The sequence below is a fragment of the Gymnoscopelus braueri genome (assembly GCF_963280865.1).
Source record: "Gymnoscopelus braueri genome assembly, chromosome: 5".
Lineage (NCBI taxonomy): Eukaryota > Metazoa > Chordata > Actinopteri > Myctophiformes > Myctophidae > Gymnoscopelus > Gymnoscopelus braueri.
The window spans coordinates 41,228,038-41,247,731 of NC_137606.1; the positions used below are offsets into that span (position 1 = coordinate 41,228,038).

At 38.0% G+C, this 19,694-nt stretch overlaps 1 protein-coding gene across 1 annotated transcript; it reads right to left on the bottom strand.

The window, feature by feature from the left end:
- Nucleotides 1-156: 156 nt before the first annotated feature.
- On the bottom strand, nt 157-19,485 carry prcp (prolylcarboxypeptidase (angiotensinase C)). Its single transcript, XM_080428415.1, has 9 exons — nt 19,128-19,485; nt 12,527-12,667; nt 12,036-12,137; nt 11,696-11,877; nt 10,808-10,965; nt 6,296-6,468; nt 3,140-3,307; nt 2,305-2,492; nt 157-2,049 (listed from the first exon to the last, which is right to left on the bottom strand). Exons 1-9 carry the CDS (start codon nt 19,395-19,397, stop codon nt 1,788-1,790), a joined length of 1,644 nt encoding a protein of 547 aa, XP_080284541.1. The 5' UTR covers nt 19,398-19,485; the 3' UTR covers nt 157-1,787.
- Between the last annotated feature and the right edge of the window lie 209 nt (nt 19,486-19,694).

A 19,694-nucleotide genomic window follows, 5' to 3' on the forward strand; every position in this document is an offset into this window, starting at 1 on the left:
TTTTATTTAAGTATGAAATAAGGCTGAGGAGTTTAAACTTTTTGTATTTAATACAAATTTGTACAGGTGAGGTTTGAAATGTTTACTTGTCTTTTGGTGTTTGAAAAAAAAAAAAGTCATGTCAACGCAGAAGTTCAAAAGACACTGAAGCTATCGTTGTTCCATTTAAATGATTCGTTTAATCAGTCTCGTTGGTGGACATTGTTTTAAACCATTACAGCATTGTAAAAGAAAAAAGAAAAAAGAGCCACCGTACAGTGCACATTAGTTACAAATACTGTAAAATACTGAGAAAACACTCACAGCTGTCAGATGCTGGTGGTCTCAGCATGAAGACAATTATGTAGACAATTCATGTTGGACACAGCAGTAGTGCAAAATATTCCATGGCCGATATTAAGTGGATCAACATTTTAGTTTGTCCCATAACCTCTCCCAAGACAGCATTTGATATGCTACACTACAGATAAAAGACAAAAGCAACAGACTTAAATACTGAGTAAAGAGGCTTGGTTTGTAAAAAAAAATATTTTTCTGGTGATCTTAAGTTGGATTTTGCTGTCAGACATGTGATTTACACTGTTAATCCTCACTGTTTCACCAGTGTTTTTAAGTTCTTAAATATCACCGTTTGAACAAGCCATTCAGAATTTCCCCTCGCTGTCATGTCACACTGGGAACAATTTACCTTAGGTAGACAACCTTTCTCATTTAGCTAGCAACAGCTACATTTTGGTTTATAGCTGGATGAAGTGACATGACAAGTTAAGTCTGGTCATTGGAAGTTTCAAGTTTGTGGTTGTTGGCTGTCAGGATTTTTGTGTAATCCTTTTAGCATTATTGTATAACTGTACCTCAGTACTTTGTGCAAACTGTTAATTAAGTATTCAATCAATCAATCAATCAATAAATCAAAGACCACCAAGGCAACCCTGCATTGTCCTCCAAAAGCCTAGTTCAGAACAGATTTTAGACGAAACAAAACAGTTTTAAGCTTGATTTATACTTCATCGCATGATGGCTAAATTAGCCGATAAACAAGCTCAAAACTGTGACACATTATGAGCTTGTAGATTGGGTATTTTCAACGCACAACACTGTCGTACGACAAAGCATAAATTAACCATTAGAACCAATTCGAAAATTGCAGCGGTCTGAATTAGCCTTAATGACATAGTTCTTCATAGTCCGTGGCTGTAGTTAGCTCATGCTAGTACACCAATATGCCTGGTGCAGTAGAGGTAGGTGTGGAGCACTGGCAAACTAGTGGTAAAACGCAACCTTTGGTGAAACGGTGTTACAGATGTTTGTAACGGAGTGTAGTAAGCTCTGGACAGTATGTCTAATTATAGGGAAAGAGTTGCTAAGCCTTTTTGGTATTCCAATATCAAACAAATAATGAAGAACAAAAATGTAAAAATGTAAAAGTTAATATTTTGGTGACATAACTCTGTACATAACTGATGTACAAAAGGCGACCTTTCAAACGTGTCAGTTAGAAAATAACAATCATCCCCAAAAAGCATTATTACGAATAATATTTGGCAATTAGCAAAGAGCACCATGTCCAGCTATTCATATCTTCATCTTTCAATGTTCCAAAAAGTCCCAGCTTTTTTGTGTGAAAAATGAGCAGATTTCACAGACTTGATCTGATTAGTCAACTAATCAATCAGTAAACTATTTATAGAATTTCCCTTTTTTTTTTTTACTTGTTCAAAAATGATTGTGCGATTTAGGCTTAGTAAAATATTTACAAATTACGCCTCAGGACTTAACCATTAACCTTAACCTATTTCTTTACGAGTTGCCCTGTTACTGATGTTTTTTGAATGATGTGATTCAGTGTGTTTTTTCTTAGCCTGCCTGATCCATTCCTTAAAGTACTTCACCTCCAGGGCCCGGGCTTCCAGGACGGAAGGCGGGTCGTAGTTGTTGTTGTAGCGGAGGTCCAGGTGGTGGGCTCCGTCAGGGATCACCACGGTGATCAGAGAGTCCGAAATGTTTCGAGTCACTCCGCCACTTGACCACGGATCGAGGCCGCCATTACTGAAAAATAAAGAACAGACTGAATATCAGATTACCTACATATTTTTACAAAAGAAAAGCAACATTAACTCCTGGAAGAGTTAACGATGCTCACTGTTACAAATTGATAAAGACGCTAGCCAGATTGTGGCCTTTTTCCCCAATACCAAGAGCACAAATAATGGACTTGGGAAGAATGTACTCGTCATTAAACCAGAGCACACATCTTTCTAGTTGAGACAAACGTGTACTAACCATATTTCGTATAACACTTACCTGAAGATGATGTTGCTGTGCGATGCGATGTCCTTTCCTCCGTAGACGGTCCGTGTCCATTCAGCCCGCGGCCGCACTCCAAACATGATATGACATTCATCTGAGAAGGCCTGGAAGTTCCACTCCTGAGGCTCGAACATGTCCTGTATGCCATCGGTGCACATGGGCATCACCATCTCTGTGCACGCCTGGGGAGGACAAACTCCACATTAACATTCATTCTGAAGGGTGAAGCCTGGTGTAGAGTTCTCAACGGGCCTGAAAATTAAGGCCTGGCCCTAACTGGGCCTTACTGGGCCGGCCCGAGGCTCGGCCCGAACAATTACCATACAATTACCCGAAAATGTGTCATTGCGTGCCTAATGTCCTCAAAGTCACGCATCCAACAAGCTTTGAACTGAGCCGTTTTTTGATCGCCCATTTTTTATTGAGTTTTGGCCATTGTCGCCTGTTTTTTTTTAATAACACGGGCTAGGAAGGTCGGAGGGCGACAAACTAGATACCTGAGTAAGGTTCACTTTGAGCTGCATCCAACTGCATCCAACAATGCACTGCCATTTCCGTCTGCCTTACCGTTAGGTTGCTAGGGGCAGTTGAGATGTCTTTTTTGGGGTAATAGATTTTTTTATTTTTTCACAGAACCCCTGGCCCGACTAATTAGCATAGATTTTGGGCCCGGCCCGGCCCGAAAACGTCAGGTCGGGTAGGGTTGGGTTCGGGAAGTATTTGAGAACTCTAGCCTGGTGTAGACTTCATCGTACGATGGTGTCGCTCGCCAAAATAGTTTTGCTCGCACCCCTATGTTTCACTTCATTATATTCTCATGCTGATATACCTGGTAATACCAGCCGAGAAAGCCCAGGTTTCCAGTGGCCGTCTGGGAGGTGTTGAGACACAGAGTGTTTCCTGTGTAGTTGTAGTACACTTTGACTGCTTGGGAGATGCCATGCAGCAGCTGGTAGTCAGATACAGTCGACTGGAAACTGAGGTACTTGCAGACCACCTTGGATACAGAACACAATAAAACAATACACAGCAACAAGGTAAGATTGTGTTCATTGTCCATTATTTTAACTTTTTTTTTTTTTTTCTTCTTTTTTTAATCGCAGGGTACAGCAAATACTTGACCCCCCCCATTATTTTAACCTTGAAGAAAAACTGCTGTGCCACTGCGCCGCCCAATATACAGCCCCTAGCCTCGATACCCAGGTTTATACAGCCCCCAAATGTTTAAATAATATACGTAGTGGCCAGTTTAGGATGGCATGTAGTGCCATCTTAAATTGGCCTCAATAAGGATGGAATTCGAATGTGCATGTGAGGAGCACAAAACACTTCATTAACTTAAGCCATGTTGTTTGTTTCCTATAGTATTTTCTCCACCTACCCTATAGAACAGTGCCATACCATTGATATACTACTATAATAAACCTTGGATCCATATGCTTAATACCAGATTTAGGATTGCTTGTAGTGTTCCTCAGTTAACATATGACTGGCATTGATGAGGATGGGATTTCGAACCCACACATGCAACAGACAATGAGTGAGTAGTCTACTCTATTGCCTGCCCTTGACCACTTCATTTCATTAACATGGGACTCGGGGACCTGCAGAGGTCCTTGGGGTCTCAGAGGGTCCCCAGCTAAATGGTTGATATTTAGGTAGCAAATAGACCCTTATAGGTTTGTAACCAAGAGAAAGTACAAGAGGATTTTACAGTGTAGAATGGGGCACCAGAGCATAGTGGCCTAATGCCTATCAAACTGGCGTCTCCTTGCAATTAAAAAGGTTGAGAATATAGAATGTTTCACCTGCTGAAGATATTCATACATTTATAATGCAAAAATAATGGGACAGGAAGTCAGAAGAAGTATTAATGCTTGCAATGCAGCATCAGAGTGAAAAACAGACAAACAAAAAAGGCTGTTTCCCTTAGATCTGAGCTGTTTACAAGGCTCCTACTGTGGCCCACAGGGTGTTTTTTCCCCCTCCTACACAGAAAGTGGTGGCGCCTGATTTGCATATGAAATTCACTAGAATGAAAAGTAGACCCAACTTCAATTTATTGCCCTAAACTTGGCATGAGAGGAAATATGTCCCATCTACATTTACTTTCCTGCAAGAAAACACAATAATACTCAATCTTCAAACATGCAGACCCTGACGAGGCTTTTGTTTTCCTCAAGTGATAACTATGTGTTTATATTATAGTTGACAGTTAAAGCTTGTATTTTGTTCTCACTGTAGCTACGTGGCCTTGCTTGTTGTTATGGTAGCAGCGACGGAGTTGGCCGCGGCCGCACTCTTTGTGAGGCGCAGAAACTGGGGCTAGCTTGTTTCGGAGGTTAGAGCTGTGCTGGAGCAGAGTCTGTCACTGGCGCTTTTGTCTACGGGCCGGGGAGGAGTTGGTGGTCGATGGATGAGGAAAGCCACAGACGTGTCCAACTAAAAGATTTATACCGTGAAAAGGAGGAGAAAAAAGTACAATTGCTCCAAAGCATCTTCTCTCCCTACTTTTCAGATAGGATTAAGGCTTAAACATTCATCTATGCCAACAGATTTCTCTCCTCTAAGCCCTCAATACTGCGTTCTCACAGTCACTCACATAATCACATTAGCTTTGTCATTAAAAAAAAGCTCCTCTTTTGCGCCCACTGCCTAAACCGCTTAAACCACCCATAGGGGTCGCATACATTAAATGAGCAGAGCCTCAAAATGACCATTTAGTGTTTATCTTGCACCAAGAGATACCCCACAGCTCAAGGCGTCCACTGGTATATTGTAAAAGTCAGTGACAGATGTATAGAGTGGATAAATTAGCCAGAAAAACAGTCTATAGCGACAGTAAACAGTTTTTGTCATGAGGCTGGATTGTGGGGCACCGCAAGAGGGGTGTTCAAGCACTACGCTGAGAGTTTAGGGTCAATAGCGGGACTTGGTTTATGCACGTGACGCGTCCAGGCGACTGCAAGTACACACACTGCGCCCAAGTCAGTTCCTGCTTCTCAAAACAGCCGCTGTACTGTCACAAGTGCCTTTCAAAGAAGAACAAAAGACATTTGTAATGTTAACAGCAACAACAAAAAAGGGGTCCGCTATTAAAAAACGAGTGGAAGACAGCTTAGGTTCTGTTTGCCAAATTACCGATATATGTAGCCAATTAATTTTTGGTGGGCAAATAATTGGCTAACGTTCCTGCCTGAGGAAGTGTTTAGCCAACTGCCGGTTACCACACCATTCAACTGAGTGCTGTGAACCTTTGTTCAATGTCATGACCATGGGTCGCCCCGGGCAAAATGTTTCCACCGTGCCATGTGACCAGACTCTAAGGAACACCTCAGAGATCTGAAGGAGTGTGCAAATGAAAGGGCCATTGGCGAGTGAGAAGAAAGGGGCTTGTAGCTGCCTTATCTAAAGAAAAACTTCAAATCTCGAGGAAACAAGGAATCCTTATGAATATTGATGAGGTTAATTCACGGCTGCTGTAAACAAAAGGTTGGAGGAGCAGAGCAAACACTTGTAGCACACAGTCGGTCTCAATGACACCATCATGTCAATTAAGAAGGGACCGTCATGCTAAGCCAGGCATTTAAATGAACACAAACAGGAGACAGAAACAGGAATGTTGCAATGTGCACAATCTTTTTTTCAGTCATTTTCAGCTTCTCAATCGGCTATTTTTATAAAAGGTTTGAGTGCTCTTACTGCAGGCACTGAAAGTATATTTTGATGCCAATACTACTGTACTTTTACTTTGCATTTTGAACACAAGCATTAGAACATTTTTATATTGTGGTATTGATACTTTTACTTTAAAAAAAGTACTGTACTTCTTCCATCACTGTGTGCACGAGCAGTTTTGACCACAAATTTAGTAGAGGGGTAAGTTTGAGGAAATGTGTCCATTGAAATATAATAGAAATTTGAGGAAATAAGAAAATGTCATTCGGAGGAATTTGTGCTTTCCTCAGTAATTTGTCACGTTTACCTGGATGGGCCAGCGAGGCAGTGGCTGGAGGAAGTTGGCTTCGTACGGGTAGTCCACCATGGCCAAATTCACCCAGGTCTCCTGAAGAAAGGCTTTGAAGGTGACAGAATCCTCCTTCTTCTTGAGGGGGAAGCATAAACTAAATTCTTCTGACAGCCATTGAAGACCGCGATCTTTGCAAGAGAACAACAAAAATGATCTTAAATAACAAAACATGAGATTAGACATGGTAACCACGGTGAGCATAAACAGTAACCCCTTAAAGCAGCACTATGTTACTTTCCTCTTCTACCCCAGATTTGAACCCGGTTACCTGCGCAAGTGCTGATTTATTTTTTGATACCATAGAGCCGGAAATGTAATCTTGACCATCAGGTCAAAATTCATGTCAGATCCTGTGTCTAGGTGAGACATGACCTTTTGACACGATCTAAATGTCATAGAAGAGCAGGGAGACAAAATACAACCAACATAACTGTATAAGTTATATTGTATTAACATTGTATTAGCACCGAAGTCTGACTTCACTGCCACTAGAGGGCGCTATCCCCCCTGGGTGTAGAAATCCCCATAGGGGAAGCTTAGATCATGTCATAGAAGAATTGTGTTCCAAAAATAAACAAATCATCCAGCGTTTCTGTCAGGGGGGTGGCTCTGCATCGTTTATGTTCATTAATATTTGATACACCCTGCTTATGGAGAAAATTGAATCATTCTGCCTTAAAAGTCTTAAGAACCCCAAGTGAAAAAAAAATGTATTTTTTTTGTGCTAAAGTATACTTTTAGCACAATAAGTATGTTAATTGTCAATTTGAACTTTTGTCAAAGCATACTAACAGTGCATTTTTTGCCAAAATATATTTAGCAAATATAATCAGAGTGCATTCAAAAATATATTTCTACAATGCACTTAAATGTCAACATGAATTAATTTGTCATTTAGCACATTTGGTAAAAGTGTACTAAACAAAAAATATATATTTAATTAAATAAAAATGTACTTTTCAAAAGTCTATTCATATAATGTTTAATTTTTGTTTAACTTAGTACATTTAATGTTAAATATATTTTAAATTATTATATTTTAAGTGCTTTTATAGTATATTCATAGCAAATTATCCTCAATATGCACTTAATTTAAGATATACTATAATATGCTTATTAAAAGTATACTTTTCACAAAAACTATTTAAAATATGTTCAAGTATATATTTTTGTAAGTATGTTAATGCCTATTTTAGTAAAGTTTCACTTAAGTACTACTTCGTAAAAGTACAATTTTCATCGGTGTATTTATAGTATAAGGCTGAAAAAATATACTGAAAAAGGCATTATACTTAAAGTTTGCTTTAGTATACTTTATAAGTATACTATTTATGAATATGTTCCCGGATGCTATTAGTAATATACTTCTTAACATTATACTTGTAATATACTTGTTTTAAAGTGCATTCAATATATATTTATACAAAGCACATTAAATACTAACATAAATTAATTTGTAATTTAGCATTTAAAAAAAAAAGTTTACTAATGTGCTTTGTAAAAAATACATTTTGAATGCACTTTAAAACAAGTATATTACAAGTATAATTTTAAGAAGTACATTACTCCTGGATGCTATTAGTAATATACTTCTTAACATTATACTTGTAATATACTTGTTTTAAAGTGCATTTAATATATATTTCTACAAAGCACATTAGTAAACTTAAAAAGAAATGTGCTAAATTACAATTTAATTTATGTTAGTATTTAATGTGCTTTGTAGAAATATATATTGAATGCACTTTAAAACAAGTATATTACAAGTATAATATTAAGAAGTATATTACTAATAGCATCCAGGAACATATTCAAAATAGTATACTTTAAAAAGTATACTAAAGCAAACTTTAAGTAAAATGCTTTTTCGGTATATTTTTCCAGCCTTATACTATAAATGCACTGAAGAAAAGTGTACTTTTAGGAAGTAGTACTTAAGTGAAACTTCAATAAAATAGACATTAACATACTTACAAAAATATATACTTGAACATATTTTAAATAGTTTTTGTGAAAAGTATACTTTTAATAAGCATATTATAGTATATCTTAAAATAAATGCATATTGAGGATAATCTACTATAAATATACTGTAAGCACATATACTATAATCATTTAAAAATATATTTAACATTAAATGTACTTAAGTTAAACAAAAATTAAACATAATATGAATACACTTTTGAAAAGCACATTTTTATTTAATCAAATATACATATATATATACTTTAATTACAATACTTACAGTATCTGAAGTACACTTTTGCTGATGTCATTAAAGTATACTATCATTACATTTATGGTGGCTAGAGGAAGTCCATTTCCCAGCATGCGCCCCAGTGCATGCTGGGAAATGTGTGTTATTGTTCCTATTTGTGTTATTATTTGAATATGGGAATGCGTAGTGGGGTTATGCTATGGGTCATTGAGTTTAGTGTTTTGTTGTGGTGCTATTTGGTGATTTATGGTATTTTATGTAATTTGTAAGTAAAACCATGAATTAAATGTCCGTTTGTTTAGTCAGTCTCTCTCCCCTTTTCCCATCCTTACATATAATGTGAGTGTGTTGTTGATGGTTGCGAGAGTTGTCATGGCTCTTACAGACAACTAAACCACAAGCCTCCACGTTACATTGCAAAAAATATTAAATTTCATTTCCCAGAAGTATATTGAATGTACTCATTTGTACTTTTTATAAAATTTAAATGATGTTGTTTGGAAACATTTAAGTTGTACTTAATATACTAAAAGTTGCACTAAAGATATGCTAAAACATATCATTAATATACTTTTTTATGTACTTTTGCCCCCCCAAAAATACAATTTAATTACAAATACTTATAGTATAAGTATAGTTTTGCTGATGTCATTAAAGTGTACTATCATTCAATTTATAGTGTATTACCAATACATATCAAGTACAAAATAAATAAATATAGAGTACATAGCAATTATGCTTAAAATATACTTTCAATGTATATATACATTGCAATTACAATATACAAGTATATTCTTAATTAACTAACTGTGTACATTTAGTTAAATTAAGTTGTAGTTGAAATACATTATTATTACATTATTATTACATTATTATTACATTGAAAGTATATTTAAGCACATTTGGATTGTAGTTTAATTACTTTATTATTACATTGATAGTATACTTGAAACTATTAAAAGTATACTTCACATTCATTTATTTTATACTCCAAGTATATTTGTAATACATTGATTGTATATTTTAAGCATAATTGCTATATACTCTATATATATTTATTTAGTACTTGATATGTATTTGTAATGCACTATAAATGTAATGATAATATACTTCAGCAATTGTACTTCAGATAAGTACATTTGTAATTAAATTGTATTTTTTTGGGGGGGGAAAGTACATAAAAGTATATTAAAGATATGTTTTAGCATATCTTTAGTTCAACTTTTAATATACTAAGTACTACTTAAGTCTTTCCAAAATAAGACAATTTAAATGTAATTTATAAAAAGTACAAAAATAATATATTAAGTATACTTCTGAAAAATATATTTAGTATATTTCTTTTTCACTTGGGACTACACTTCCGGGTCTGAAATCACCGTCCCTACAGCAGCCACGTTCATGGGAATGTAAGCTTTGGGTCGTTTGACTCGTTTTCTAGCGTTTATTGTGTCACTCTTTGGGTAAATTTGTACATTTCCACCTTCAGTTGAGACTTCATATCCATATGAGTAAAATCGCCGGGTGGTGTGTTTATTTTTGGAACACAGTTCTTATATGAGGCGATCTAAGATTCAACAAAAAATAACGGCGCGACTCAGGGGGATAGCGCCCTCTAGCGGCAGTGACGTCAGGACTTCGGTGATCTATTTGAAAATAATTATGGTTAATATAGTCTTTTTTTAAAGTCTCTAGCAGGCAGGTCGCCTGCCAAAAACTAAGGTTTTACTGCTATCGCTACTGCCCTCTCACAATATTTCACTTAAATATACTGCACTTTCAATTCAGACCCAGTCAGATTTTCCCAGCATTCCACATTATGTCGATGTCGGGCAGAAACCTTATATCTCCATATTTCATCTTTTTTATGTTTTTTCATTGTATGACAGTCACGCAAAAGTAGAATTTAGAAAATGTTCGACCAAAATGACATGGCCAAAATAGGGATGCCATGGTTGAAAGCGGCTTAAGTCTGTCGCTTGCAATATATTTAACCAATGAAAAGTATTAACTTTTAATTAAAATATTTTTTTTTCCATTTTCCAATGGTTTTGGACATACAAGGTTTCCATCCGACAGTGACGATATATGGCTACACCCACTTTATTTAGTGATTGGAAATATCCACAAGACTTCCTAGCATCTGTGTGAGCATTGGGGCACACACAGTATTGTATTGCATCACTGTAGTGCGATGTACCATAACGTACAGCAGTGGTACAGACAACTGTACTCGTGGGTTGACTCACCGGTAGAGGAGACATTATCAATAGCCTTCCATGACCGCCTGACATTTACAGCACAGTTGGAGCCGCTCCGGGCGAAGTCTTGTGTTACTATTTTATAGAAGTCTCCGCATGGCACCATACCAGGGAACTGCCAGATCGGAGCGGAGGCGGCCAGGGCTCTGGAAATAATATAGGAAGAGACAACTGGGGAGTTGACTTTGCACGTTTATTAGATGTTTCGTGAAAAAAGAAAAGCTGCATGCCCTGTCATTTCAAATCATCTGAATAACAACATGGATGTAACCCACATTTTACTGTGCACAAAAGCATATGAACAGTGGTTCTCAAAGTAGGATCTAGGCCGGGGAGCACAGGGGTCCTTGGTGGGGTTCCAGGGGGCCCCCAGCTAAATTAGATATAGCATATCTAATAGCATCAAATATATATATTGGACATTTTTTAAATATGTGTATTTGTGTATAAAGAGTGTATTTGTCATGTTTTTTTTATGTTGAGGACCACAATGGAAATAACACATTTGCTGGTAACCCATTGAAACAGATATACAAGCTCATAGCGCGTCACTTCGTGCCCGCTATGAGCTTGTAGATCTGCTATTTTTGAAAACATTATATATATATATATTTTTTTAAAGCGAACATTTTTAACTTAAATCTTTGCTTCTTGGGGTCCCTGGAACAAAACATTTCCAGATGTTCTGGGGGACCCCCGAAATACATATAATTTTGGGGGTCCTAGGCATAATTTTTTTTGAGCACCACCGATATTATAGCAAAACATTTCAGAAAACTGTTAGGATTTATAAGACATTTTTGGAATCGGCTTCAGGTCTTAAATGGCTTAAGATGATAGATATTTCTAATAAATTAAATCAATGAAAGCCCTTACCCAACAACTATGTTGGGGTACTTCATCCTCATCCAGGCAGAGAGCATGCCTCCGTAGGATCCACCCACAGCGATGACGGGGCTGAGTTGAGCTCCAGGCGTGCTGCTCTTCAACGCTTCAATCAGCACCGCAAAGTCTGCCAGGGCCTGCTCTGACGTCAGGTAGTTCAGATGCTTGGTGTCCTGCAAGGAACCACGGCGCACAATAATGCCTGATTTAGACTTTTTGGTTTGTTGCTATTTTCTGCATGCGACACCGTCGAGGGTATTATTACCGGCCATACATAATAAAACTGCCTGTCAAATGATCGTGTAGAGTGCGAAAGTGGATCTTCACGTACGCTGTAAGACTGCTCTCCAAACGGCATGGATTCTCCGTAATAACGATGTTCTGCGAAAACCAGCATGGCACCCAACTCCTCTGCAACGTCCCACATAAAACCCTGAAAATACACAAAAGGTACAGTCAGAATGGACACACGTGTGGAATACAATACAATGCTTTCACAGCTCAACATAAGTCTTAAGCCCTACAGTATATGCTTTGTCGTACGACGAATAGCGAAAATAGACGATCAACAAGCTCACAACTCAAAGCTGCTATTGATTTATTAATTTGAACTTTTTACTCCCCAAATTTAGTTGTAATGGCAATTAATTCCTCCCCACACACATTTCTGTGTGTTGTCACTGCTATTGTATCCTTCTGGCTCACCTGCCAGTAAGGAGCCCCCGGCGGGAGGATGCAGAGCCTCGTCCCACTCCTCCAGGTGCCAACCCCAGCCAGTAGAAGTACAGTGACTGCAGTGACAAATATCACCCCCCAACCTACCGTGTTGTTGCAGAACCAGGTGATGTCCCCTTCGTTGCCCGTGTAGAACAGGATGGGACCTCCTTCCCGATGCCAGTGCTGGTCAGCAACAAGGTACCGCTGCTTGAAAGTGCCATCCTCCAAGAACCCAAAGTGATCGATCTGGGACAGGAGAAAACCACAAACCAGTATAGTGTATTTGCAGTTGTGGAAGGTAACCAAGTACATTTACTCATTTACTAATTTTTCAGTACTTTTTAGTTTACTTACATTTCCATTTTTCAGTACTTTATACTTCTACTCTAATTCACCTCTAAGGCAAATATTGTACGTTTTACTCCACTCCATTTATGTGACAATTTGAGTTACTAGTTACTATAAACTATTTAGATTATTAATAATGAATCAAGTTATTGATAAAAAAAAATCCAAAGTATAAAATAAGGCTTAACTGATTTAGGTCACACCTGGCCTGAGTGCAAACTAATTGGGCTCTGGGCTGCCATCACCCACACCACTATGATCAATAATTATAGTCCAATAATGATATACATGATACTGAACCATGACCAATGACCATTATGCATAGTGAGTACTTTAACTGCTACTTTAAGTATATTTACATGCTGATACCTTTGCACTGACTTATGTAAGATTTTGAATGCAGGATTTTGACTTGCACAGGAGACCAGGGTTCAAATCTGGGGTAGAACATGAAAGTTACGAAGTGCAGCTTTAAGTCAAAATATTTGAATACTTCTACCACAGAGTGTTTCTATGCAAGAGTTACAAGTTTACAAAGTTACCCAAGAGCACCAGCCCATCTCATTTTCATAGAGAAGACACTTTATTGATCCCGCAGGGGCAATAATAAATAAATAAATGGCTGAGTTGCTGCAGCAGCCCAGTAGCAGTATACAAATAGAGAGAACCACAATAACAGGAATAGAGCTGAGCATTTAAATATTGTAGTAGGACGCTCTCTCAGCAAAAATGTCAATATTCATAAATTATAAAACTACGCAAGGGAAAAATACAAAAACATTAATTGTTAATGAAAATGCCAAGAAAGCTAAAACCCCAGCATCCGTATTATGGGGAAATGGGGAAAGCTTTAGCTGAAAATAGCAGATAATAATAGCAGATAATAATAATAATAATAATAATAATAATAATAATAATAATAATAATATCTGGGATTTATATTGTGCTTTTCTAAGTACTCAAAGATAGATTTTAAAGATAAAAGGAATAGAACACTAAATGTGGCATAACACAAAACAGAAAATACACTAGTATTGAGCCCTGAGGGACTCCGGTTACCCATATGGGGTTTAAGTGGTTAAGGTTAATGAAACGAGGACTGAATCTTTAACTATTGTTTTTGGAAGACGCTCTATCCACTTCACAGCGCTCCTGTGACCTGGGTGTGATGAGTAAGGTACCTGGCCCAGAGCCAAAGCCCTGGCAGTAAGGGAAGCCAAACCCCAGGAGTTGTTGGATACTAGGGGTAATTAGCCTCAATTTGTATAAAACTCTGGAGCCAGTCTAAGAGATGCCACATTAGTTCCACATCAGACGAGTTCTGAGGTGTCCTTTTGATCCGGCCTCAGGGATTCTTGCCATTTTCAAACGGCACTTGATCCATTCTGCTTTGAACACGGGGGCATCATAGAGGAAACCGATACTAGCTCCGCAGAGCAGGCCCGACCCCACGAGGCTGCTGTGTGCAGTGGTGGAAAGTAACATTTACTTGAGTACTACTTCAGCACAATTTTGAGGTACTTTTACTTTAGGCCCACTGGAGTATTTCCAATTTTGTTATACTCTTACTTTTACTCCACTACTATCTCAGAGTCAAATATTGTACTTTTTATACTCCACTACAATTATTAGAAAACTTTAGTTTACTAGTTAAACGTTAAGTACAGTAACGTAACCACTGCAGCCCTATATACATTTCACTTTTTTTTTAAACTTGTGAAATGGGACATTCTGTATAATGAGTACTTTTACTTTTGGTATTGTACATTTTGATGCCAATACTTTTGTACTTACGTACTTTACTCTAGTACATTTTTAATTCCGGACTTTTACTTGTAACAGAGTATTTCTACATTGCAGTATTGATACTTTTACTTAAGCAAAACATTTGAGTACTTTTACCACCACTGTGTGCCACAGGGAGAACATGTCCAAGCCTTGAAATGGACCCAGCGTTTAATACAAAATGTTTTTTTTTGTGGGGGCTTTTTCCCACCCCCTCAGCGCTTCTTGCTTACTCTCCCTTCGCTGGGAGGATACAAAAGAGAGCCAGCAATTTTATGAGCCAATGACAGCTAAAAGATTCTGGGGCCTGAATGTGCTCATTCATCCTTCTCCACTTTAGAGCTTTGGCACTGGGTTTAAGTGTGAGGGGGGGGGCATGGGGTGCGGGTGGGGGTGGGGGTACACAGGGGGGGGAGCATAGGGTTTAAAGCAGTGGTTCTTTAATGGTTTTGTTTCGGGGCCCAAATTTGGCATAGAGTGCGGACTCAGAACCCCGCAAAATGTTAAATAACACAATATTCCTCTGTTGAACAGTATTGGCTCTCTGTCCTGACGCCGTCAGCATATCTTGTGACACACTTTCAGGAGCTCCAAGTTCCCACCGGTTGAGAAACTCTGGGTTAAAGGCGTTTGATCCATTGGCAATGCTATGCTATGTTTTGCTACCTTTTGCAAAAACAATGAGTTTTATAACTGTGTCTATAAAATGTATATACTTTTGTTAAGTGAAGACGTCTTTAAAAGCACACTGTTTTGCTACAATTTCATGTAAAAAAAATTATGATTATTTGCTTTTTGAAAAAGAAAAAAGGGGAAAATATATATTTAAATTCTAATGAACACAACTCCATTAACAAAACCAAACGGCAATCTTAACATACAAGTTACAATATACAGCACCATAATGCACAATATTACAGTATAATAGCCACTAGGTGTGTAACTACCACAATATCAGAATGTGCATCACAAAATCTTAGACTGGCTTTATAATTTGAATAATATCATATAGCCTGCTATATAGTGCCTCCTTGTGGCCATTGCGGGTAGAACATGAATCAAGTTTTTCAAACTAAAATCAAATCCACAGTATTATATATCTGCTGTACTAGTCTAGTACTGCATGTAACATACTGCATCCATGCTAATGGACAGCCAATTAAATCCTATGGGAAACAAGCAAAGAACAAGACATAGTAAACTATAGCAATGTTTCTCAAAGATGTCCAAAGATGCACTTATTGTAAGTCGCTTTGGATAAAAGCGTCTTCTAAATGACTGTAATGTAATGTCCATGTTATGATTGATTGATTGATTGATTGATTGATTGATTGATTGATTGATTGATTGAATACTTTATAAGACAGAGATGTTAATAAACAGCATGAGGTACAGTCTAAGGATAACACAAAAAAAAGTCCTGGGGACTTGTTTCCATTGTGGTCCTAATGTCAAATTGATATGTATTTGGCAGAACCCCATTTGAAAAGATGTTGTCACCCCATGACACAAGATCTTTCAACATTTGTCAAGATTTTTCAGAAATACCAGATCGCCGAAATAGAATCGCAGAAAAGATGAAAAATAAAATAGGTGAGTGTTTAAACTGTTCCTCATTTTGCTGGGGACCCCCTGGAACCCCCTCAAGGACCCCTGGGGAGTCCCCAGACCCCACTTTGAGAGCCAGTGAACTATCTATAGGACAGTTTGCCAAAAGGATGCAAAAGCTAAACTTCCATTCATTGTCTGGAAGCAATCAAGAGGATTTCCTCTGAACTACTGTTGAATCACTTGTTCTGCTCTTCACACACAGCCTAGACCAGAGCATCTGTGACATCCAGAGATTTCTATTCTGTGAAGGGTTCCACTTTTTCAATGTAGTTTTACATATAACGGGATGCACAGTATGTGAGCAACTCGACAAGAAAACTCCATCTGTTAAAAATAGCTCATCAAATTAACTAAAACATATTAAACTGGGGGAAAACAATAGTTAAACACTTGAACCCCAGCATCCCTATTCTGGGTGGAACGTTCACCAAAAACTGTCGATCTACAAGCTCACAACATCTTGCAATGTTGTGAGCTTGTAGATCGGCTATTTTTGACAAGGAGATGGTGTAGAGTGCAAAAAGCATACCATGCACAGTTGCAAATCAGGTCCGTTGGACTAAGTATAGAAGGTTTAAGAGACAAAACAAGCCTGTTTTAATGAGCTTGGGTAAAACACACAGACAAGACAATGGCCATATGGGAAGGAAGACAAGGAAATTGCAGTTTAAATCTTCTTGACATCTTGCCAGACTAGACAGGATAGAGTGGGTGGTGGGATAAGGAGGAGATCATTGTCTCCATGTCCAAAAACTGGATAAATACATGATCATCATCCATAATATTTTAACCTAAAACCTATAATAGCCAGTAAGCACATCTGCCCTCCTGCAGAATAATGTGAAAATATAGCAATGTGTTTTCCTCAGTCCTCCTAAATAAACATCAACGTTAAAGTTCTACATGCGAGGAAACATTAGGGCGAGTCGTCCATCACAAGCTGCGCCAAAACATTACTGACCTCTCATCACGCGGGGTTTGGAATTCATATTTGCAGATGGAACATTCTAAAACATCAGCAATAACAGAATACTGACCTTATGTGATTCCTATAATGTTCTCATTGTGGACCAAAGGAACACAATGGAAATAAGCTCTCAAGCTTTTTTGTGTTTTATCCTTTCGACAGATATGTCAAAAGGATATAAATATACAAACAATATACTGTATGTTCATCTATATGCATTTTTGTCAATAAGAACGTCAATCAAAAAAGAAACTAATTGAATATGCTGTGTTAGTCCTGACTCCCCCTGAATATACTGTATAATGTGTACATGACTTATACATTCATTTCCATTAGCTGTGATTGATGGCAGGGAAGATTAGCCCTAATAGCAAAAATAGCAGACCTACAAGCTCACAGCCCCTGGTGATGTGACAAGCTGTTAGCTTGTATATCGGCTATTTTAAGTGGCTATAGTGGTTGAAGGGGCTATCCCATAGCAGAGAGGTCACACCGGTTCAACCCCCTTGAGCAGGAGACTGAACCCCTACCTGCTCCCCCATGGTAACTTGATCTGGATCAGTGTGTCACTTCAATGTGTTATGTAGGCTAACATGCAGTGTGTGATGTAGCAACATGTGATTGCTTCAACATGTACAACATACTGTTCAGACTATAACCCCCTGCAACCTGAGCTGAGAAGAGTCACTTTGATGCAATGCGACATGAATGATTTTTTTATCTCAACCAGTCATACAACGTTGTAGGTATAGGTAGTTTTGTTTAGTGTTTGTAACGTCTGGTCATTTGCATTGATTGTTTTCTGTATGTTTCACTAGCCTGACCAAGCCCTAGAAAACTAAAGTGGGTCGCAAAATGGTTTCACAGGGGCTGAACAAAGAGCAATTGTAATTATAATTGGTTACTGACTTCATGGTCAAAACATACATTTACACCCCAGGATGGAGCCCGCTGAATTCAGTTAAAAACCACTGTATGGCAGTCTTGTGAGTAGTGGCATTAGTCAAGTACAACCACCATTGTCTTGTGACTATGAGTCAAGTTCACATCACATGTCACTGCCAGCATCAACACACTAAACAATAACTCACTGAAGTAATGTTATACAAAAAAACTGCTGGGGGAAAAAAAGGAATACTTCTTCTTTTAGTCGCTACACCCGAGGGTCTGTGTTTTCAAACTCACTGGACCCTGGAGACCTTTTTAGGCAGACAGCCAGAAAGAATAATGTTGCTGAAAGGGAACTGAACCAGTTGCCTGATGAGATGGCTTTCCCCTCACTACAGGAAGCCTATTGTCAACAGACACAGTAGTAGTGTGAATAAACTGTAAAAGGAAGATTATGTACATTGAAAATTAAAGAAAGCGCAAGTGGTCCAGTTATTATTAGAGCATCACAAACAAAACAGCTCATAAAAAAGTAGGTTACCAACAGGGAACATTGAAAGAATATAAACGAAAGTAGATAAATGTGACAGTTACAAGTCTCTAAAACATGCAGTGGTGTGAAGTAACTAAGTACATTTACTTAAGTACTGTACTTAAGTAAAGTTTTGAGGTACTTTAACTTTACGGAGTATTTCCAATTTTCTGTACTTGTACTTCTACTCCACTACATCTCAGAGGGCAAATATTGTACTTTTATATTGTACTTTTACTCCACTACAATTATTTGAAAACTTAGTTACTAGTTACTTTGTACATTTTGATTATTACTACAAAAAATACATTAACCACTTCAGCCCTATTTAAACTTTGGCCAATGGCCATTTTCAAATAGCCATCTGTAGATCTTCTATTTTCAAAATATTTTAATAGATTTTAGACATATAATAACTTGTCAAACGTAAATTTTTATTACCAGACTTTTACTTGTAACAGAGATTGCAGCATTACTTTTTCCTTAAGTAAAACATTTGAGTACTTTTTCCACCACTGAAAACATTATTATTATTATTCCTGGCAAACTGTGCAATCAGAGTGAATGAAACTCACCTTTTGGTCAAAGTACTGTGTTTCATAGCTGATGGTGGTGGTGTTCTTCTGGGTTGAGTGGTGGTGGTGGTGGTGTTGGTGTAGATGGTGTTGTTGTTGGTGTAGATCTGCCGCTGGACGCCGGGCGAACAACAGTTGTGATTTAAGAGCAAACACGTGGACACTGCAGTCGAGACACAACAATAACATTAAAATGCCCAGGAGGAATGCAGCAGCTCTGTCCAATCCCCCAGCAACAGTCCCACTAAATAATGTAATTGCACGCTTCATCTCTGCTACTGCTGCTGTACAGTAACTATGTTATTACAGACTGAGAGAGCCTGAACTGGCTACAAAGTATAGACAGACAGAAAGAGGAAGCCCTGTGCTCTGTGTTCACTTCGTCGTGCGATCGTGTCGCTCAGTGAAAATAGCCGATCTGCAAGCTCACAACGCGTCGCGTCCGCGACGCGTTGTGAGCTTGCGGATCGGCTATTTTCCCCGAGACGGAAACTATTAAACGAAGCAGAAGCCAGACGCGCTTGTGTCAGCAAAACTAAAGAGGTGTGTCTGGATGAGTATAGCCCT